The sequence below is a fragment of the Silene latifolia genome, chromosome 2 (assembly GCF_048544455.1).
Source record: "Silene latifolia isolate original U9 population chromosome 2, ASM4854445v1, whole genome shotgun sequence".
Taxonomy (NCBI): domain Eukaryota; kingdom Viridiplantae; phylum Streptophyta; class Magnoliopsida; order Caryophyllales; family Caryophyllaceae; genus Silene; species Silene latifolia.
Window position 1 is genome coordinate 126,039,598 of NC_133527.1, and position 24,094 is coordinate 126,063,691.

Below are 24,094 nucleotides of genomic sequence, written 5' to 3' on the forward strand. Positions count from 1 at the left end.
AACATTTAATGTTTCTTTTGAAGTTCTTGAATTCTGTGAGAGATGCACCAATGTTTGCATACCCATTTGATTGTTCCGCCAGAATTCTAAAAGTCTTGGTAGCCCCGATGTTGAGTTTACAATTGTTAACAATTGTCTGCTTCATGTAAAGGTTAAGTGTTCTTACGTTTTTCCTGAATTCCCGTTCTTTGAGTGAGCGAGTCCGTGATTATGACCTTCATAAAACGTATCAATAGCATACCTTATTAGCTCCTTAAGGTCATTGAATACAAAGACAAAACCGCATTTTTGCCTTGCAACCAAATCTTGTTATTTTTGTTTTCTTTGGTTCTACAGACATTTTCCTCTTCTTTTTCTCTTCTGTGTTTTCAAATTCAACAACAGTTTTGAGTTTTTTGCGATCCTCTTTGAATCCATGTCTGCATGCGGACCATTGATTTTTTGTCTATCAAACCATCACGGAATCTTGTTTGTGTTGTACTTTCTTGGTATGAAACCACAAGCCACAAAGATATAAATTGTAAAACTCTATTGCCTCCTCCAACTTTACAAACATTAACCCCAGAGCAGGTTTGAAACCATTTTCTACCATCCTATTCCACTCCTCACGACCACCTGGAGTATATCTCAATCCCAGTTATGGATAGTATTTTCTCCTGTTTCGAGGCAACAAAGGTGTAGAAAAAGTTGTTGCATTGGTAGTATTAATTTCAATGCCTGGAAACATTAAAACAGGAGAACTGTTATGGTATTATTAATTTCAATATCTTAGATTATATACAAAACAAAACAATACAACCTCTGCAGCAGTTTTTTTTTAACGTTATAATGCGCTTATTGTATTATACAAATGCAATTATTCTATCGAGAGAGGGAGTGTTTTAGTGAAATTGGTAGCCTAGTCCACCACAATGCACACACGGTTATTTTAATGTAGTATTAAAGTTATTTCATTATTAAAGAGTAGTTATTGTAAGGATTTTTTTGTTAGATCCTATAAACTAGTATTTATTATGAAAAAAACAATCTACTGTACAAAGATTATTTTAATGTTATAATGCGATTATTGTATTATACAAATGCAATTATTATATCGAGAGATGAGGAGGGTTTTAGTGAAATTGGTAGCTTAGTCCACCACAATGCACACACAGTTATTTTAATGTAGTATTAAAGTTATTTCATTATTAAAGAGTAGTTATTATAAGAATTTTTTTGTCGATCCTATAAACTAGTATTTATTATGAAAAAAAAAACAATCTCTCACTGGCATTATTTTAATGTTATAATGCGATTATTGTATTATACAAATGCAATTATTCTATCGAGAGAGGGAGGGTTTTAGTGAAATTGGTAGTCTAGTCCACCACAATGCACACACGCTTATTTTAATGTAGTATTAATGTTATTTCATTATTAAAGAGTAGTTATTGTAAGGATTTTTTTCGTCGTCCTATAAACTAGTATTTATTATGAAAAAAAACAATCTCTCTACGCAGATTATTTTAATGTTATATTGCGCTTATTGTATTATACAAATGCAATTATTCTATCGGAGAGGGGAGGGTTTTAGTGAAATTGGTAGCCTAGTCCACCACAATGCACACACAGTTATTTTCATGTAGTATTAAAGTTATTTCATTATTAAAGAGTAGTTATTGTAAGGATTTTTTTGTCAGATCCTATAAAGTAGTATTTATTATGAAAAAAACAATCTCTTTCTGAAGAATTATTTTAACGTTATAATGCGGTTATTGTATTATACAAATGCAATTATTCTATCAGAGAAGGGAGGGTTTTAGTGGAATTGGTAGCCTAGTCCACCACAACGCACATACAGTTATTTTAATGTAGTATTAAAGTTATTTCATTATTAAAGAGTAGTTATTGTAAGGATTTTTTTGTCAGATCCTATAAAGTAGTATTTATTATGAAAAAAACAATCTACCTTTCTACGAAGAGTTATTTTAACGTTATAATGCGCTTATTGTATTATACAAATGCAATTATTCTATCGAGAGGGAGGGTTTTAGTGAAATTGGTAGCCTAGTCCACCACAATGCACACACGCTTTATTTTAATGTAATATCAAAGCTATTTTAATACTTTTGTAAGCGATTATTGTATTATTGTAATCCAGTTATTCAAATACTAGATATTGAATGATATCATGAATGAAAACCTACATGCAATTATTGTTATATTATGTAGTTGTTATTGTTATTATAATGACAAAATGAGTAACAATATGAAAACAATCTTCATGCAATCGCAATTTTTACAAAAAACTTATCAACCTAATAACAACGATTTATTATATCAAAGATTATGTCACAAATTCACACTGAATTCATCGTTGTTTGATTATCAAAGCAATATTATCAAGCGAGTAAGTGTTTGATCGTTCAATTCAAAGATCGTTGAAGTTTAAAATTTATGGAAAAAACACGTAAATCAAGTCGAATTTGTTATTTGATTCAATTATCAAAGTTATTCGATTATTAAATCGAAATCGGAAGAATATCAATACCTTGATCGAATTTGAAGAATTAGGGTTTTCGGAGAATTGTTGATCAAATTTCAAAAAATTGATGAACAAATTGATAGTTTTAATTGAAAAAATCAAAATAATGAATGAATTGTTGATCAAATTTTGAAGAACTGATGAATTTGTTGATCAAATTTGTTGATCAAAATTTGAAGAACTGATGAAAAAATTTCGCGTGGTTTTGAGATGAAACAGTGTTTGATCGAGAGAGAGAAAGGGGGAAAAGAGAGAAAAAAGAGTGGGAAGATTATGACGGCTCAAATTTTAATAATTGGGTTTTGTCAACTCATTTGCTTATATATGCGGGAAAACTCACGAAAAGTGTCAAACTCACCAGATCTTGCCTGATCTTGCCTCTATGGTGAGTTGTGAGTTGGGGGAATCTCAACCATTAGATTACATTAGAGATGAGTGGCCAAGATTAATCTTAGTTGTCATATAAAAGCATTGTTATTTAGTTTATTTTCTCCTTTTTCTAATGCTACTCTTTCTTTTTTACTTTAATTTTTTTTCTCTTTTTTTTACCTCGTGTTATTATGCTTTTTTTTACAACTTTGATTTTTTTTTTTCTCTTATGTTTTTCTCTAATTTTCTCGTTATGTTACCTTTTTTTCTTTTTCTTTTTGTACCAAATTTTTTTTTCCTTGAATTTTTTTCACTCTTATTTTTTTTACCTCGTGTTATTATGCTGTTATTGTGCTTTTTTTTTAACTTGATTTTTTAACGACTTTGATTTTTTTTCTCTTTTTTTTTACCACATGTTATTGTGCTGTTATTGTTATTCCGCTGTTATTGTGATGTTATTCTGTTGTCACTTTAATTTTTTTACGACTTTGATTTTTTTTCTTTTTTACCACGTGTTATTGTGATGTTATTCTACTGTTATTGTGATACTATTCCGGTGTCACTTTGATTTTTTTTACTACTTTGATTTTTTTTACGACTTTGATTCTTTTACTCTTTTTTTCACCGCATGTTATTGTGTTGTTATTCTGGTGTTATTGTGATTTTATTCCGGTGCCACTTTGATTTTTTTTACGACTTTGATTTTTTTTTTACCACGTGTTATTGTGCTTTTTTTTTTTACTTTGATTTTTTTTTTTCTCTTTTTTTTTTCTACCATGTGTTATTGTGCTGTTATTCTACTATTATTGTTATTGTGATGTTATTTCGGTGTAACAGATTTTTTTTACTGCTTTGATTTTTTTACTCTTTTTTTTTCCACATGTTATTGTGTTGTTATTCTGGGTTACAGTTATTCTGATGTTATTGTTATGTTATTCCAGTGTCGCTTTGATTTTGTTTTACTACTTTGATTTTTTTTACTCTTTTTTTTTACCACGTGTTATTGTGCTATTATTCTGATGTTATTGTGATGTTGTTCCGGATTTTTTTACTACTTTGATTTTTTTACTCTTTTTTTTATCACCTGTTATTGTGCTGTTATTCTGGTGTTATTGTGATGTTATTCCGGATTTTTTTTACTACTTTGATTTTTTTTTTTTACTCTTTTTTTTACCACTTGTTATTGTGCTGTTATTCTGGTGTTATTGTGATGTTATTCCGGTGTCACTTTGATTTTTTTTTAGTACTTTGATTTTTTTTACTCTTTTTTTATCACGTGTTATTGTGCGGTTATTCTGGTGTTATTGTTAATTCTGTGTTATTCTTATAATACCTTACCATTGATAATTCTACTTCAAATTTTATGCAATTTTAGTTCAAAATTAAAAATGGATATCTCACACATGGACAGAAAAATAAAATAAAATAAACATCCTACTTTACACCACTTATCTTAGTCAAAGAGCCGAGAAAGAAAATGGGTATAGTGTAGTTTACCATCCTACACCAAACACATGAAAAAGAAATCCTACAACAGCACTCTTCCTGAATGAAACCAGCAAACTAGTGGCACCTGCAAGGGCGCCACTTCCTGAGATAGAAAATGACATATGGCATCTGCCATATGGACCATATGATATTGCTTTATGCTTTTCTTTGAGCAGTAAACCAGAAAGTCATGATGACTGACCAAACAGAACGGTGAATCGATGAGACCATGCTTAATAGATTGTGCTCTACGCCACTGATCATTACTTATAAACAAACAAATTCGATTGTAAACACGGTAAACTCCAAGTCAGACAGTGAATAACACCATTGAATTCATTAAAGAACACCAGCAGCTACGAAGCATGTACTACTTAACTATCTATAAAACGCATTAACAATTAGTCTCACTTAAAACCGTCTCAACCACGATATACTGAGTATTATAAGACTATCATTAGATGATCCACATAATAAGAAAACAGATCTCATAACCAGCTTAAAACCGATTCAAACGCTCAAGTCGACGAGACGCTTCCTTGAAGGTGTAAGGCTGCTAAAGAGTTAGCATACCTCTCCTCATCTCATTATCATCAAACAACCTCTGTCCTCTCTTTTTCGCACAATACTGCATGTCAAAATGCTTCACCAGTCATCATTAAAAACCAATCAAAATCAAAATCCACTAATATTTCCGTTTAAATCACTTATTCACCTTTCATTCTTTATTCCTCGGTATTCTAATCAAAGGTAAACAAATAATTGAGACGAATTAAGTACATTAAATTAAAAGATAAAGAGCAACGACGACGGAAACAGTCGGACTAAATTAGAATAGGTAAATAAATAACGGAGACGAGACGGAGATAATTAAATTCGTACCCAAGACGGACAACAATTCTTCTCGTAATCAGCCCTGGAATTCTTGCACTGGCAAGGATAAAGAAGACCAACACAACCACTTTCAGAGGATTTCGACTCCAATAAATTCCATTTTGATCGAAGATGACTCTAATTGTGGTGGTGCGGCTAGTACCCGGCGACGAGATTAATTAAGGTAAACCGGAGAACGATAGCGGAGAAGATAAGAAAAAGGAGCGACGGTGAGCTTGCGCTCGAACGCCGACAAGGTTGATGATGAGTTAGAACTGTAGAATTGATGAATTTGGTATAATTCATGAAATCCAATATTTAGTTTTTACCCAAATTTGGGATTTTTTAACTGAGGTACTGAGAGGATGAGGAGAAGATTTTCATGGGGCTTAGAAGAGGACGAACGCGTGTTTTAAAGTTCAGCTTTGTTTTTGGTTTTTTTTTATTCACTCAGTCATCTATTTGCTCTTAATTAATGGTTGAGATTTTCCAAACTCACAACTCACCGTAAGAACCAAACTCACGAGATCCCGCCTCTATATATAGAGGCAAGTTCAAATGAGTCCACTTTAAAATATAAGTCCTTAAGTCCTATTTTAAGCCATTAGATCTTACAATTGATCTCCCTTGTGACGGGTTACCATTTGTGGCGGATATTTTGTGAGTTAAAATGGTAACAAAATGGATTAGTGGAGAAAGGGGACCACATATATAGTGTTGCAGAGAGAGAAAAAGTGGGTACTTTGTGAGGTAAAATGGTATCCGTCACTCAAGAGTGACGGATATGTGCCGTCACAAATGAGATTTTGTGTAGATCTTATTAAATTGATGGTTAAGATTTAAAGCAAAATCACACCCACCAACTAGTAATTAATGCTAAATTAATTTCCCTCTTTCATACATTCTAATTCATCCATTAATTACATACTCTCTCACATCAACTTACTTTATTATGCCATTTTTCAATTCAAATGTAATAATAATGGTTTTAAAATCTGAATTTTTATTCCCGCGTAAAATACAAGCGGTTTCTTAAAAAGGTTCGTAAATCTTCATACGGGCTCCGATTAAGGCGAAACAAAAGCCTAAATTCATTAATTTTTCGAGCCCGTCGCAATGGTAATATTTTTGTATACCATTTATTTTTCGAAAATTTCAGTATTTCTCGGTTAATTGGAAGTTACACTATATCCGCTTGAAGGTTACAAAATAAGTGCTTGAAGTTACACCCAATTTACACCATCTCTACTTGAAGTTGATTAATTAATTTACTCATATACTCCCTTCATACCAGACCAATGGTAATATTGACCGTTTTGCCACTATTCATGATCGTAGGGAATCTTCGATGTTATTCTTAATCTATAAGACAAAATATAGTCATGTGAGATCTTGATTGATTTATCGTAATAAATGCTATAAGAATATCAAATTTTTATAATTTTTAATAATGTGTAACAAAAGATATTCACGTTATAAAACGTGTCTCGACAAGTGTGAAAAAGTCAATGTTACCATTGGTGTGGTATGGAGGGAGTACTTGAATTTACACATTATCAATTAAAGTTTCATCATATTTACTTGAAGTTATGTCTTATTTGCTTAAAGTTGCAAAATACCCGCTTTAAGTTACCCCGTTTACATCATGACACTTGAAGTTAATTAATTAATTTTGCTCATATACTTGAATTTACACATTATCAATTGAAGTTATATTATATTTTGTTAAAGTTACAACATATCCGCTTAAAATTACACCCAATTTACGCCACATATAGTTGACATTAATTAGTTAATTTACTCATATACTTGATTTTGCATTTTATGAATTGAAGTTACACAATATCTTATTAAAATTACATATTTACTTAAATTACACCATCTTTACTTGAAGTTACACCATATCAAATTAAAGTTACATTAATTTTGATTAAAGTTGCTCTATATAGGTGCTGTTTGGCCAAGATTTACAAGTGCTTTTACAACTGAAAAAATAGAAACTAGGCCAAACACTATAAATTAGATGGGTGTAAAACAACTTTTGAAAAGCTAAAACTTATAAAAAAGCCACTAAAAGCAGAAGCTGCAAATACCTACTTCTACTTCTACTTCTCACAATCTCTACTAGATGAACAATTGTTTTGGTTTTTTATTTTTTGTAGTCTATAATTATAATATTTTTCACCCTATTATTGCCTATTTTTTTTAACCGGCTGCTTCTAATGGTAAGTTCTTTAAGTCATGTGGATATTGATTATTGCTATATATTTACTCCGTATATTGCTTATGATTTGGGACTTTGGGTTTATGGTATTTTTTAAATATAAGCTCAATATTAATTATATAAAGAGGAAAAATAATTTACGATTTGAGATGAAAAGAGTATGAGACGACCCTTTTAATAATGTATAAGACCGCCTTTCAGTGTGAGACGATCCTTTATATGTAAAAATAAAATGTTTGACTTATAAAAGTAATATCTCATAGTATAAAACTATAAGACGGTCTTATTTTATAATTATTTTTTCTTTGGCTAAGTACGTAGTAATTGTTTTGTAGTTAAATTGCCCACCAATATAAATGCTTAATGCTTTTGTTTATAGTTTGACTATTATATTTGTATGTGATGAGTTTCATCATCTTGCAACATAATAAGTTGATATTGCAACTTTCTAATCGAGGAGATAACATCGGTTATGAATATCATGATTATGAGTATTAAACAATATAAAATTGCGGTTATAACTATGACATTACATAATTTTTATTAGAAAAAATACCCTTAAAGGTGAAAAGTTTGACAAGTATAATGCAGGCCCAAATTATATAGTAAACAAAAAAATCAAAAAAGTCGAATAAAGGCAATTAGGCCAAACACATCAAATTTGGAAAAAGTACTTTTACAAAAGTTAAGCCAAACAGTCCCAACTTTTTCAAGAAGTAGTTTGTGGAAAAACTCATTTTAAAAAGTAAAAACTCTTTTAGGTAAACTTGGCCAAACATCACCATATAATTAAAGTTACACTAGTTCTGATTAAAGTTACACTATATATAATTAAAGTTACATTATTTCTGATTAAAGTTACACTATATATAATTAAAGTTATATTATTCCTGATCAAAGTTACACTATATATAATTAAAGTTTCACTAATTCTGATTTAAAGCTACACTATTTCTAATTAAAGTTACACTATTTTCGATTAAAGTTACACTATTTCTAATTAAAGTTACATTAATTCCGATTAAAGTTACACTATTTTCGATTAAAGTTACACTATTTCTAATTAAAGTTACACTAATTCCGATTAAAGTTACACTATATATAATTAAAGTTGGAAGATGGTAGAGTTACACCAGGTGTATGAGGCCCTCATACACCACCAATAATGACGCGCCACTTGTCCAATTCAAAGAATCTTTTTTAATCTAATTAATCCCTTGATTCCTTCATTAATTGCCCCCCCTAATTAATGTTCTCGGTTTTGCCACATATTTTATTAATTAAAAAAAACTTCTCTCCTAATTTATATTTAAGTCTTATTTATTACTAATACCTTTTATTATTTTTAGTATTTATGTATACAGTATATACCTTTAATATTTCGTATATTTATGTATACCTCTAATATACGTACACAGTCCTGTATACGCTACGGTTAATTGAAACGTATTGTATCAATTTCTTTATACGGTATGATTATTCCTTATATGTATGTTTATGTATTTACGTTAATTTTTTTTTTTTTATTTTTTTTTTCAATTAATATTTTTTCATATAATACCTTTTCTTTTGTCTTATATTATTTTAAATTATACCTAAATTTCGTTGTAATTTATTTTTTTGCGTAATGTTTTGTTTTATACACACTGTTTTTAATATTTAATTTCTTGAAATTAATTTTTTTTTAAAAAAAATTAAAATTAAATTTATTTTATGATTAATTTTCATTGTACTTTTTTTTTTTTGCTTATGTGGGTATGAGTAAGTTATGTCTTTTTTTATACACATTATTTTAAAATTTTAATTAAATTGATAAATATTTTATTTGCTAATATCCATGACCGGAAGTTAAAAAGACCTTATATATATATATATAGGACTGGACATATGACAGTATAAGTTAGTGGGTGCAGTGGTTTCCTTACTTAGTTCATGCTTTCCTTACTAAGTGTCTCGTGTTCGAATCCTCTTGTGGGTTTTTCTTTTTGTTTTTGGCATAATTTTGCACAAGTTAACCGTATGCTATTCTAATACTTGAAGACATATACTCAATACTGTGAAAATGAATTAAGGAAAATAGTCATTGATTTTGATTGATCATACATTATTTGTTTAAAGAAGTCAAATGATATACAAAAAAAAATCATACTTCCTATTTACAACCTATGACTATAATTTGTATATTGAGAATATTGAGAATTTGAATATTGTGACCTAAATTGCGATTGGGAGAACGTCGGAGTATTTTGTGACGGTGTAAAACGTGGAGTATTTTGTGTACCACTAAAGCCACTCATAAAGGATGAAGCATCATCGTTTGGAACATGTCGGGTTGGGTTCGTATTTGGGGGGAGCGTAGTGGTTGTCGGATCCTCATCATTTGTCTTTCTCCTTCTCTTTGTCTGTTTGACAATACGTCTTCTGCCATTCCCTCGCTTGTCGGGGGGGTCTCTAATGTCACCTTCTTGTTGAGGTGTGTTTATGATAGTCTCCCTAGGTCGTAGTCTCCTACGACCCCACATTTTTGAGGAAACTCCACCTGCCGCAAATGAGTCTATAGACTGTATCCCAACATGAGCCTCTAACTCTTTGATTAGTTCATCGGTTCTGCTATTATAAATGGCAGAAGACCCTTCACTTTGCATAGCCAACCTCTTAATGTAATCATTTTTTACCGTTATCTCAAGAGACCTTTTAACACGTTCTGACTCATCCGGGTTGTAGTACCCAACCCGAATATTTTCGTATCCTCTAACCAAATCCTTGCGCCGGCGTGCGTCGATTATGTATTTGTGCAGGGATAGCTTTTACGTCCAACACATCAAGACACTTCATGATATGGCGACATAAGATCCCTCTAAATTCAAACATCTTACAACCACATTTATACTCACCAGTGATTGTGTCAATACTCACTTCAAAACTTCTTCGATCTTTTTTCCAAAACGCTTCTGTCACTTTTGATGTGGCCCTAAACCTCTTGATGAAACCCAAACTATTTGGAAGAGTTTCGACATTGGTGCTTATACAACCATATACCTCTGTTTTCACCTCTCCGAATTTACTGTTTGTGTAGACCTTACTAAAGATATCCTCGAATAATATCATGGGATCCCATTTAAGTGGGCTCTTAATGTCTTTGGCGTTATTGACTTTCTCGTCCTCCACCTTTTTCTCTATGGCATCCTCGTACTGCTCCATGAATTGCATCAGGCCGGTTTCTATGCTCATGTACGTTTTAATAAATCTGTTTGTTTATTCACTCCTCTGAGTAGAAGACATACCCGCACAGAAAGTGTCTTTCCAAAAAACAGGCATCCACCGCTGTCTCATATCCCATGCACCCCTCAACCATTTGTTGCGTCGCAAGTTGTATTTTTCCATGAAATCGTCCCACATATCTTGCAGTTCCTCCTCGGTGATACTCTCGTGTACAAGCGTACGCAAATCTCTGTCAATCTGAGGAAATTGTGGGTGGTCTTTTAGATTCTTATCCGCGTTTTGAAGAATATGCCAAAGGCATAATCTATGTTTAGTCTCCGGGAACACTTTCTTGATTGCCCCTTCCATTGCTTTACATTGATCAGTTAGTAAGACGGCCGTAGCTCTCCCCATACATTCCATCCACTTCTCAAACACCCACTCGAATGACTCTGTGTCTTCGTATGAAATTAAAGCCGCTGCATATAATATTGTACTTCCATGATGATTAACTCCAACGAATGGACAGAAAGGCATCTGGTACCTGTTGCTTAGGAATGTACTATCGAACGACGATGGGTCACCAAAAGCCTTGTACATGGCACGACATCGTGCATCGGACCGAAAAAATGTTCAACGACTTATTATCCGCGTCCCTTTCAACAACGTAGTAAAAATCGGATTCTCGCTCTTTTAAGCCCTCAAAATAATTTAAGACCTCTTTAGCGTCACCACGAAACCTACTTTTGCGACGTTCGCTGTTGATGAAGTTTCTCGCGTCCTGCCCATTGAAATGTAGATTATGAATCCCTCCAATCTCCCTAACTAATGTGTTGAAGTTCCGGGTAATTGGTATGCCAGCTCTGTCGTTCAACACCAACCTGGCCTTGAAATATTCGCTTATGTGCCTATAATTGACTACATGCCGGCTAACCTCAGGATTCAAATCGTGATTATGTACCAAATCACAAGTACAGATTACAAATTTCCCAGTGTCGTGATTTAATTTCCCAAATACATACATTTTACATGGTGTTACACATGAGCTTTTCTTCATCGTATTGCCCTCTGAACACATAAACCTAATCTTGTTCATCATGTGGAATCGTGGTTCTTTATCCCCAACTCCGTTTCGACGTACCCCCTGCTCCTTGAAGGGAGCCAAAAGTTGGCTACTACGAACATGAATTTCAAACCCCGTCTTATAAGCGTAAGTATAACAGAAAGCGGCAAACTGTTCACCTGATTCAAATTCCGCACCAATCGTAGGCTCAATAGCTGGTTGATTGTCTTCATTGCCTTCCAGAACATGTGCTGCATGCCGTAACAATTCAGTGGCTGTTTCATTCTCGTCAATGACCTCGTTTTCTCCCTCCTCCTCGATATACAAAGCATTTAAATCAAAACTATTCGACATTTTTAAATGATGGAGGTTGTTTTGAGAAGATGAAGGTGATGGAGTTGTTGAACTTAGAGTTTGCTGTGTTGAACTACTTTGACTGTGGAAGTTGAAAGGTTAATCTCAATTTACTTTTAATTATTTTTATTTTTTTCTCATATTTTATTTTTAATTATTTTTAATTTTAAAAATAAAACCTACTATTTAATTATAAAACTTACGGTGGGTGGAAGTTGGAAGGTTTTCTCCCTAATTTTCTTTTAATTATTTTTAATTTCTAAGTCATATTTTATTTTTAATTATTTATAATTTTAAAAATAAAACCTAATATTTACGGTGGAAGTTGGAAGGTTTTCTTCCTCATTTTCTCTTAATATTTGATGAAAAATTCCCGCCTAATTCTCCCGCCAACCTAATCCTACCATTATCCACACTCCCTATAAATCCCTATGATTTAGTCATATAGTATTTTTTTTTTCAACTACAAAATCTTTCAAATATTAAGATTATGGGTGTCTTGCCGTCACCATATTGCGATCCCTCATTTGTAACAACCCTAGAAAGCTATGACAAGTTGCTCAGTAGAGATCCGAATTTCTTAATTGGAGAGGAGTTCATGGAAAGGGTGATGATCAATCGTCAGAAATTTATTGATCTTGCAGGCGCTAGGTTGGGTTTTTTACCTGGTTGTGACACTTACCCAGTCGTTCTTAGGCCAAGAAGGCCTCTTACAAGGAAAATGACATCTAAATTGTCTCACGGCCGTATCCAACTTACTTGAAAACAAAGAATTGTCGTACTTGACATTCAAGCTATTCTTGATTATTATGAGATTGATGATCGCGACGTAGAAGGTGAATGGAGGAACTATTGGGAGATGGAGAGGGATTATATCATTAGAATCGGCGTAATTCCAAGTCACATATGGTGCTTTCTTGTGTAAAATGTGTAATTGAATCAAATAATATTCAAGAATTGTTATGGTTACTAGCGTTTGTTTTAGTTAATTTAAATTCAATTTATCGTACTTGAACAATTTAGATTAAATATATCTTACATACATGTAACGGGATAATTTACGTAAGATAAAAAAATCGATAATTTCTATTTACGTAAAATAAAAAAAATCGATAATTTCTATTTACATAAAATAAAAAAAACGATTAAAGAATTTTAAAGGACACAATTTCATTGTATTGGAATATTGAAGGACAAAATGTCATTTCCTAAACATATTTATTTAAAAATATCTCCCAACTCCTTCAACAAAATTTATTAATTTTAATTTATTAATTAAAATAAAATCCGTGGCAGTTGAAAGGCCACATGTTGTTTCATTATCTCTTCTATAAATACACTTTCACTAAATGCAAACCCTAGTTTCTCAACCAACAATTTACCATTCATTTCTGTTTTCCTCTTCTCCTTTTCTTAAAACCCTAAGCTCAACAACCCTAAATCTTTAAACACCAAACTTCTTCTTTCATATAATGGATAAGAACATTCGCCTAACATTGATACATATGGAGAGGAACAAATACTATATCCGCCGCTTAGACGATTTAGAGACGAAGATCCACGACTACCTTGATAAGAGTCGGGAGATGGGTATTAGTCATGACGTCTTGTCGGAGATGGAGCAGATGAGGTTGCATGCAGATTATGAATCTGCTATACAAGACCTCCAAAAAATAAAGGAGAATAGGAGCATTCTCATGGAAGAGAATGACTCCCTTGAAAAAGTTATTGCTAAATTTTTTTCAAATTAATTTAGTATGTATGTATGTATGTTTGGATGTTGTACCCAAATCCACAATTTTTCCTCCTATTTGGGTATTCATCTCGGTTTGTTAGTTTTTTAATTTGTAAAATATTTAAATTATTATATAAAATGTGGACTTCTAGTATTTTCCATTTATGTACTTTATTCAATTCCATCTTTTTTACTTGTTTATTTGAACAGTTAAAATTGATTTGACAAAACACAACACAAAAAGAATAATAATATGAACAATTGGGAGATTTGACATAATACCAACCATAAAGAGTAATAAAAAATGAACAATTCAAATTTGATTTGACTAAACACAACTTGAAATGACTATTGTAACTTGAAATGACTATTGTTGTTGCGTGTGTAAGAAAATCCGGCGGCATGCATAAAGTCTTCAATTCTGAGAAACGATTTGACTTCCAAATCAAATCAAGTCACAACTTTTAATAAAAAAAAAAAAAGGATTTTAAAACCCTAACTACTACCTTTTCCCATTATAAAAGGCAAAACACATTCATCTCAAAATTATCTTTCAGTACACAAACCCTAATCTTTTTTTATCCATACTCCTCCATTATCAATCAAGGTATTTGTTCTTTTATCTTCAATTATTGTTTGGGTTTTTTGTTTTTGTCACAATTGATTTTATTGAATAAATCCCAAACCCAAATCGATTTTTTTAACTATCTATTTAACTGATTGTGCGATTGTTGCTTCTTAATTTAATTTAATTGTTTCAGATGGATAGACAGTTTGTTGCTTTCTTATTTCAATACACAATGGATCGCAAAACGTTCTCACTCGGCATTGCGAGAGATTGACGTTCGATTGGAAACCCTAATCACGGAGCGTCTCATGTACGAGACATGGCCATAACAAGAGGGATGCATGACGTACAAGCAAATATGGATAATATGATAAGCATATTAAGGGCAAATCGCGAACCAGCGCTAATAGAAATTAGGAAAATTGAAAGGGAGATTGTTCAACTTGAATCTCTTGGATTTTAATTAATTTTAGTTAATATTTCGTATTTTGTAAGGATTATTGTAAGTATGGTTTGTATTATATTTTATGAATCTATGAAGATCCTTTTTATTTACCCAGATGCAAGTGTCTTTAGTTGCAAAATTAACAATGAAATTTATACAAAAAAAAAAAAAAAAAAAAAAAAAAAAAAAAAAGAGAATTAAACGACAAAATGTAAACGAAAATAGATTATTATTAACATAAACTTAAAAAAAAAAGTACAATAGTAAGCCTAGTCCTTATTAATCAAGGACTTTAAAATCTTAATATCATCCTCTAATTCTTTCCTAAGTTTGCAACATTTTTCATGTGTACCCAACACGGATTTGACGAAATCATCCGCTTCCTTCTCCATTTCCTTCATGCCTTTTGCATAACAATCGCTGCGAATTTTAATCGCCCCGACCACCATCTTCATCACTCTGAACTCCTGTTCATGGAGCATGGCAACCTGTTCTTCTAAACCAGTTAAAGATTCAATAGCAATATTATGAAGGCCTTCCATTTGAAATTTCTGAGGTTTTAGAGAGAAGATAAAGACTGATAAAGTGAATGCGTAAGGAAAGGTTAGGTAGAAATGGATACTTCTTTTAACTCACCCGTATTTATAACAAGGATGGTGACCTTTGGTTCATGAATTAAATTAAATTAAATTAAATTAAGTGGTTCATGAATAAATTCAATTAAACTATTAAATTAAATAATACGCCTCAGTTGGAAACCCTAATCACCAGAGCGTCTCATGTACGAGACGGATTGTATGGTTTGTATTATATTTTATAAAACTATGAAGATCCTTTTTCATTACCCACATGCATGTCTCTTCAGTTGCAAAATTAACAATCAAATTTATACTAAAAAAAATAGTAGAGAATTAAACGACAAAATGTAACAACGAAAATAGATTATTATTATTAAGATAAACTTAAAAAAAAGTACAATATTAAGCCTAATCCTTATTAATTAAGGATCGTAAAATCTTAATATCATCTTCAAATTCTTCCCTAAGTTTGCAACATTTTTCATAAGTACCCAACACGGATTTGATGAAACCATCCGCTTCCTTCTCCATTTCCTTTATGCCATTTGCATAACAATCGTTGCGAATTTTAATCGCCCCGACCACCATCTTCATCGCCCTCAACTCCTGTTCACGGAGAGACAGAAACTTGTTCTTCCAAAAAACTCATAGATCCAATCATAAGATCGTTAAGGCCTGCAATTTCGACTGCCATTTCAAAAAATCTGAGTTTTTAGAGAGAAAATAAAGAGAGATAAAGTGAATGAGTAAGAAAAGGTTAGGGAGAAAGGTGATTCTTCTTTTAACTCCCCGGTCGTATTTATAACAAGGATGGTGACCTTTGGTGAACCATAACATGAATAAATTAAAATAAAATTAATCTAAATAAAATTAAATTAATAAAATGTGGTGGTTCATTAATAAATGCAATGAAAATTAAAGAAACACATCGGAATACTAAAAGACAAAATTTTCTAAGATTATAATTACAATATTAAGGAAAATAAAGATTACAATATTAAGGAAAACTAAATTAATAAAAACTAAAACTAAAACTAAATTAAAGGTTACAATATTAAGGAAAACAAATAAAACTAATTTCTAAGATAAAGAAGGCAAAATAGCCTCTAAGGCCCCGATCTCCCTCTCCAAGTCCTTCCTGAAATCGTATGTCCTCTGATAGTCACGTAAGAAGGATTGTATGAGGGACTCGAGTGATTTGTCGAAATCTTTGATACCTCTTTCATGCCAACGGTTGCGGCGTTCCATAAGGGATTTCATCCTCGAAACATGCTCCAACTCCGTCACACGGAGCTCATCCACCAAAGCTTGTTTACCTCTGATTGATCTATTAACAACATCAACGGCCGCGTTTTCCATCTTGACGTATACAAAAATAAGGATTAAATTAGAATTAAGAATATTAAAGGTATTATTGAGAGAAGAGAGAGAGAAGTTGAACAAATAGAGAAAGAGATGAAAATAAGTACTATTGAGAGAAGTTAGAGAGAGACTTTGATTATGTTTTAGTTGATATGATAACAAAAAAAATGCTTATAAAGGTTGTAATATTTACCAATCCGTGGCTTTATTTGTGATTGGTCACTTATAGGATCAACGACCACGATTTAATGTGGAATATCATCAAATATTTTAATTACAACTGAACGGTCACGATTAACTATTAAGTACCATCACTTTTTAAGTTGTTTTAACACTAGATTGTCCTTTTCCCGCCAAAATATTCGTACAATCCTATTGATCATACATTGCAACGATTAGTCGATAGCAACGTACGATCTCATCTTAAGTCTTGGAAACTTGTTAAAATTAGTCCTACACCGTTGATCGGAATAATTAACTAATTATAGCAACATACGATTGATAACAACTTAACTTAGGTCTTACGTCCCGAGACATAGGTATCTACACCCGTATTGATCGTACATTGCTATGATTAGTCAATAGCAACATACGATTGATAACAACTTAACTTAGGTCTTACGTCCCGAGACATAGGTATCTACACCCGTATTGATCGTACATTGCTATGATTAGTCAATAGCAACATACGATTGATAACAACTTAACTTAGGTCTTACGTCCCGAGACATAGGTATCTACAACCGTATTGATCGTACATTGCTATGATTAGTCAATAGCAACGTCATTTCCATCTATAACATTTTAAACATAGGCATCTAAACCCGTATTGATCGTACATTGATATAATTAGTCAATAGCAATGTACGATGTATAACATCTTAAACCACAAGACATAGGTATCTAAACTCGTATTGATTGTATATTGCTATGATTAGTCAATAGCAACGTTCGATCGATAACATCTTCAACCATAATACATAGGACCATAATACATTGGTATCTAAACTCGTATTGATCGTATATTGCTATGATTACTCAATAGCAATGCACGATCGATAACATCTTAAACCATAAGACATAGGTATCTTAATCAATTATCCCGTTCTAATCATATATAAACTCATATTGATCAAACGTTAAGTCTTAACCTTAGGTCTTAAATTTACGTCTTAACCTTACGTATTACACATACGATCGTACATATGGCTAAAAACCCTAAAACCACAAATAAACCCTATAAACCCTATACACCCAAAACTCCTAAAAAACCTAGAAACCCTAAACCCCAAATAAACCCTAAACCCCAAATAAACCCTAAAATTTTATTTTAACCAAACCATGATGGACTAAAATTTGGATGATCATCAACGCGACAAGCTATGTAGAACATTTGTATTATATTTCTATTTTAATATTTTAACTTAATAAACAAAATAAATTAAGTAACAAGAAACCATTCATTTTTTAATCGTTGTTTTTTAAACACAACAAAAATAAAAACTTATATTTTAATATAAATTTAACTGTTGTTTTTTATTTCATAACAAATAAAAACTTATATTTTAATATCAATTTAACGATTGTTTTAATATTTTAATATTTTAAAACTTGTTTTTTATATTCATTTATTATATTAATATGTTACTTTATCAATGTAATCAGTATATTTATATTATGTTTTCAATAATAAAATTTATATTTTAATATTTTAACTTAATAAAACTAACATTTAAAAATATCTTTCGGCATTAATATGTTACTTTAGTCTACGAATTACATAAAATATTTACTTTCAATTATTTAAAAACATGTAAATAAATTAAGATATATATTATTTACTATTATTTTTAATAATATAATTGGTCATTAATAATTTTAATCTACTTGCCTTTTTGAAATCAGAAAATAAATTAAGATGCATAGGGAAGACAAACGTTAATAATTCAATTTTATGGAGAATAGTAAGAGTTACACTATTTTTTTTTTTTTTAATTCCATTTTATCGAGTATGATAACAATCGCCCTTTTTTTTGGTTTATATTTTTTAATTTTAATTTATAAGGACAATTAAATTAAAAGAAAGGTAATATGAAAAGAAAATTACTTTCATTAATATTAAAAACGACGTACAAAGGGAAAAAAAAAACAACAAACAGAATTTAAAAACTAAACCTAATGACTACAACCAACACAAGAATCAAATCTAAGTTTCTTAGAATTGAGCCTTCTTGGACGAGTCCTCCCGAACCTCTTCTTGGACATCTTTGAAGGGAGGATGTCGGGGGTTTTTGTGCATGGCGAGTTCCCCATAGCTTTTCCGGAGTTCTTCGGCTTAGGAGGGGTTGCTATAACCTCAATCACCTCCACTACTTCGTCCTCCTCTTCCTCCTCCACCCTAACAATGGAGGAATCAATTTTAGGGGTAGCTAACATCTCTATCCCATCGTCAATTTTCTTCCAATACATTTTGTCGAGTTCAAATTTACCCCAATTAAGCATATTAAATTCCTCCTCAAATAAATCGACAAGGAAAGTATTTCCATGGTAACCCGGACTAGCTCTCGTTAAAGCATTTTGGACATTAATAGGACCAACTTGTTTGATTATTTCTCTCATGAACAATCTCGTGCACACAATGTCTCTTGCATGGGCTTTCCTCTCTTCCGACATTTTTGTTATTTCACTTGAGGATAGTTAAATTAATTTAGTAGGGAAGATGTAGTTTGGATGAATTAAAATTTGGAGGGAATGACTATATTTATAATACAATATTTCCCTCCCAAAAAAAATAATCAATGCATGGTTTCCCGCCAAATGCAAGTTAGGTGGAGAAAACCCTAACGACCTTTCATCTTCTTAATGATTACAACATAAAAATAAGAAGTTATAGATTATCGAAAGAACAATTCGTGCAGCACAGTTGGTAAGATACATAATTTTCTAACCAGACGTCTAAGGTTCGAACCTTGTTGCGGTACATTTTATTAACAACTTTTTTCTGCGTACTTTTTGTAAAAAAAAAAAAGTATTTAAATGAAAATAGTTGTACCATAAATAATTACGTCCAACAAATTTTTATTATTAACATTTTTTTAAGAATTTTTTATTAAATAATTATGTCCAATAATTTTTTTTTAAGAAAAATACAAAATAAATTTTAAATTTTTTTTATTTAACTCACTAATTTCATACTTAATATTATGAAATTATACAAAAATAAATATAATGTAAAAACAGTGCCTTATAAAATGCAAAAACAATTTATCAATAATAAAAAAAAAAAAACCTTGAAATACGAGCAACGCAAATATATTCAATAATAAATTAAAACGAAAAATACATATAAAAAATAATCAAAGAAAAATAATTATACAAAATATATTACAAAGATAAATAATAAATAAGAAGAAGAGATACAAAATTATGAAATATACAGTATAAAAATGTATACAATTAATATCGTATAAGCTCAGGTACAAATATAACGTATTAATTAATGTATCCGCCTCAGTATAAATATACGGTATACAAATGTATACATAAATATTGAAATACACAAAAATATTAATAATAAATAAGAGTTAAATAAAAATTAGGAGAGAAGTTTTTTTAAATTAATAAAATATATGGCAAAACCGAGGACATTAATTAGGGAGGGTAATTAATGAAGGAATCAAGGGATTAATTACAATAAATCAGATTCTTTGAGTTTGACATATGGCGCGTTTTCATTGGTGGTGTATGAGAGGCCTCATACACCTGGTGTAACTCTACCCTTTTCGATTAAAGTTACACTATTTTTTTTATTAAAGTTACACATTCTAATTAAAGTTCCACTCATTCTAATTAAAATTAGACAATATATAATTAAAGTTACACTATTTTTGATCTATTTGTACACAAATTTTCATTGGTGACCAACATTTTTTTGCCACAAGCTTGCTATTTGTATGCTAACTAAACTCTAAGTTGATCAGCAAATCATGGTTTGTGAGGGAGCTTGTTGTAAGCATGTGAAGATTCTCTTGGAAGTGCTGGAACGCAGGAGTCCATAAGTCAAAATCGTCCGTCGTCATGACTTGTAGTTGTAGATACTTATATGAAGGCTTTTTCATGTTCTCGCTTTGGTTCAAACTTTTGATCTTCTACAGTGGAATCATGATCTGCAAATTTTCATAGTTATTACCAATATATCAAGATGAATGAAAAAAAAAATCTTAAAAAACAATTAAGGTAACATTAAATATGGTAATTACCTTGTAGTGGAATATAAAATATCCTATAAGAGGGGAATGATAAGAATTGTATTGCCTGACTTGAATGAATTACAAGTTACGTATAAATACATGAGTTAGTAACCTACTATCCTAAATTACAGGATATCAATCTCTACACATAAGGAAAAGGTTACAAAGATATTTGACTAAGTATGTACAAAATAATAAAAGAATATTAACATATTCTAATATCCTCCCTTAGTCGAAGCTGGAGGAGGCCGGATGCTGAGACTAGAACGGAAATCATCAAAAAGAAACTTCGGTAGGCCTTTGGTGAAGATGTCCGCGTACTGATAACGGGACGGAACATGAAGGACTTTGACCTGACCAAGAGCAACTTTTTCCCGGACAAAATGTATGTCAATTTCAATGTGCTTAGTACGTTGGTGATTGACCGGGTTACCTGCTAAATAAATGGCCGAAACATTGTCGCAATAAACAATGGTTGACTTTTGAATTGGACACCGTAGCTCAAGTAGTAAGTTTCGTATCCAGCATGACTCGGCCACTGCATTGGCTACACCACGATATTCGGCTTCAGCACTAGAACGTGATACGGTTGCTTGCCGTTTAGATGACCATGAAATTAAATTGTTACCCAAATATACACAATATCCCGACGTGGAACGTCGAGAATCCGGACACCCACTCCAATCGGCATCTGTATAAGCTATAAGAGACGAAGTGGATGAAGCGGATAAATGTAACCCAAAGTGAGACGTACCCTTGAGATATCGAATGATCCGTTTGAGCGCACCGAAATGGGCTTCTCGCGGGTCGTGCATATGTAGGCAAACCTGTTGAACCGCATAAGAAATATCGGGTCGGGTAAAAGTCAAGTATTGAAGTGCACCTGCAAGACTCCGGAACAGAGTCGGGTCAGACACGGGTGGCCCGTCATCAGCGCTCAACTTCGATTTCGTGTCTACCGGGTTTGAGCAGGCTTACGATTCGACATCTCGTGCACGATATAATGTCGGTGGCATATTTGGACCGTGAAGGAAGAGGCCCTGTTTGTACTGCATCGCCGCAACGCCGAGAAAAAAATTCAAGGGGCCGAGATCGGTCATTGCAAATTCTGTACGAAACAACGCCATAATTCTATCCCGTAGAGCAAGGGAAGATGTTGTGAGAATAATGTCGTCCACATAAAGAAGTAAGTAAGCCATATCAGCACCATTAGAGTATATAAAGAGCGAGTTGTCGGTTTTACTATGAACAAACCCAATCGAAAAAGCATAAGTAGCAAACCGTTGGTACCATGCGCGGGGTGCTTGTTTGAGGCCGTAAAGAGACTTCTTAAGAAGACAGACATCATCAGGGCGATTATTATTCTTGAACCCGGGTGGTTGATGCATATTGACTGTTTCAGTGAGGTGGCCGTGTAAAAAAGCGTTTTTGACATCAAGTTGATGAATGGACCACTGTTTAGACACGGCGATGCTGAGGACGGTCTGAATAGTCGCGGGCTTGACCACTGGGCTGAAAGTTTCGTCGCAATCGACTCCCACCTGTTGAGACCTGCCATTGACAACAAGTCGAGCCTTGTATCGCTCCAAATCACCATTAACTTTAAATTTATGTTTAAACAACCAGTGACACCTCGTTATATTGACATTAGGAGGTCGGGGCACAAGAATCCAAGTCTCATTCTTAATGAGTGCGTCAAATTCATCGTTCATGGCGCGATTCCAATTAGGGTCATTAAGAGCGATGATAGGACTCTTGGGGACGGGTGATAGGGTGGTTTTGGAACACAAATTAAACGGATTTTTTGGTTTGAAAATTCCATGTTGGGCTCGTGTTATCATTTGCGGGGAGAGAGGGGGGGAGGCGCTGGTGACGTGGTGGTGGTGGTGGCCGCCGAGTTGGCAGTCGAGGGAGACGGAGGTGTTGGGGTCCTATGTCCAGTAGGAGAAGCTGGTCCGGTTTGAGTGGTGATTGGGCTAGAAGGGGCCGTCTCGGCTGGGTTGTTAGGAGTTGGGCTGTTTGGAGTAGCTGGGCCAAGGGAGGCTGATGGGTTGATCAGTTGGTCAACAACATAAGGAGATGGGTCATTAGCTAAAAACTGATAGGTAGAGTCTGGGCCTTTGTTTTTGGTTGCAAAGGGAAAGATGGACTCATCAAAAGTTACATGTCTAGCAATAATGACTTTATTAGTAGCCAAGTCTAAACATTTGTAGCCACGATGATGTGCCGGGTAGCCGAGAAACACGCACGGGGTAGCTCGTGGGTCAAGCTTGTTGATGGACGTAGGTGGTTTGTGAGGGTAGCAAAGGCATCCAAAAGTCCTTAGGTGAGTGTAAGAGGGAACTCGATGGTATAGGCTCGAGGTAGGGGAGTTGTGATGATTGGCTTTGCTAGGTAGTATATTGTGGAGGTAGGTGGCCATGGCTAAGGCATGGTGCCACATTGAGGGTGGCATATGGGCATGAAGGAGAAGGGTTCGCATAGTGTTATTTATGGTGCGAATTTTGCGCTCCGCCTTTCCATTTTTAGGTGAGGTGTGTGGGCAAGAGAACCGAAACAACATTCCTTTAGACTCAAAAAATTTATGGAGAGGAGAGTTATCATATTCACGTCCATTGTCACATTGGAGAGTTTTAATTGGAATTTGGAATTGGGTATTAATCATGTTATAAAATGTGGTGAAAACTTGACACACTTGTGATTTATTTGTGAGCGGAAAAGTCCACAAAAAATTTGTGTAGTCATCAAGAAATAAGATGTAATAACGATGATAAAGAGTACTCAAAACAGGCGAGGTCCAAAGATCCGTATGCAAAATATCAAATGGAGCAATAGTTTGAGATAACGATGGAGAAAAAGGTAACTTAATGTGCTTTCCTAGTTGACAAGAATTGCAAACAGACAACTTATTCAAGGGACGACAAGGTAAAGTTTTTCGAGTACATAAAACATTAAAAATCTCGGGGCCCGGATGACCTAGACGTCCGTGCCAAGTAGTGGAAGGGATGGCGGTGAAGGCTTGATGGTGCGTGACGGTTGTGGCTTGGGTGGGGTCATGTA

General features: G+C 32.9%; 1 protein-coding gene and 1 long non-coding RNA gene across 2 annotated transcripts; both read right to left on the bottom strand.

The window, feature by feature from the left end:
• Nucleotides 1–4,614: 4,614 nt before the first annotated feature.
• On the bottom strand, nucleotides 4,615–5,741 carry LOC141642948 (uncharacterized). Its single transcript, XR_012543555.1, has 2 exons — nucleotides 5,264–5,741; nucleotides 4,615–5,009 (listed from the first exon to the last, which is right to left on the bottom strand). It is a non-coding gene; the product is annotated as an uncharacterized LOC141642948 (long non-coding RNA).
• Nucleotides 5,742–10,733: 4,992 nt separating this feature from the next.
• Nucleotides 10,734–12,096, bottom strand: LOC141641280 (protein FAR1-RELATED SEQUENCE 5-like). Its single transcript, XM_074449950.1, has 2 exons — nucleotides 11,424–12,096; nucleotides 10,734–11,158 (listed from the first exon to the last, which is right to left on the bottom strand). Exons 1-2 carry the CDS (start codon nucleotides 12,094–12,096, stop codon nucleotides 10,734–10,736), a joined length of 1,098 nt encoding a protein of 365 aa, XP_074306051.1.
• Nucleotides 12,097–24,094: the final 11,998 nt, after the last annotated feature.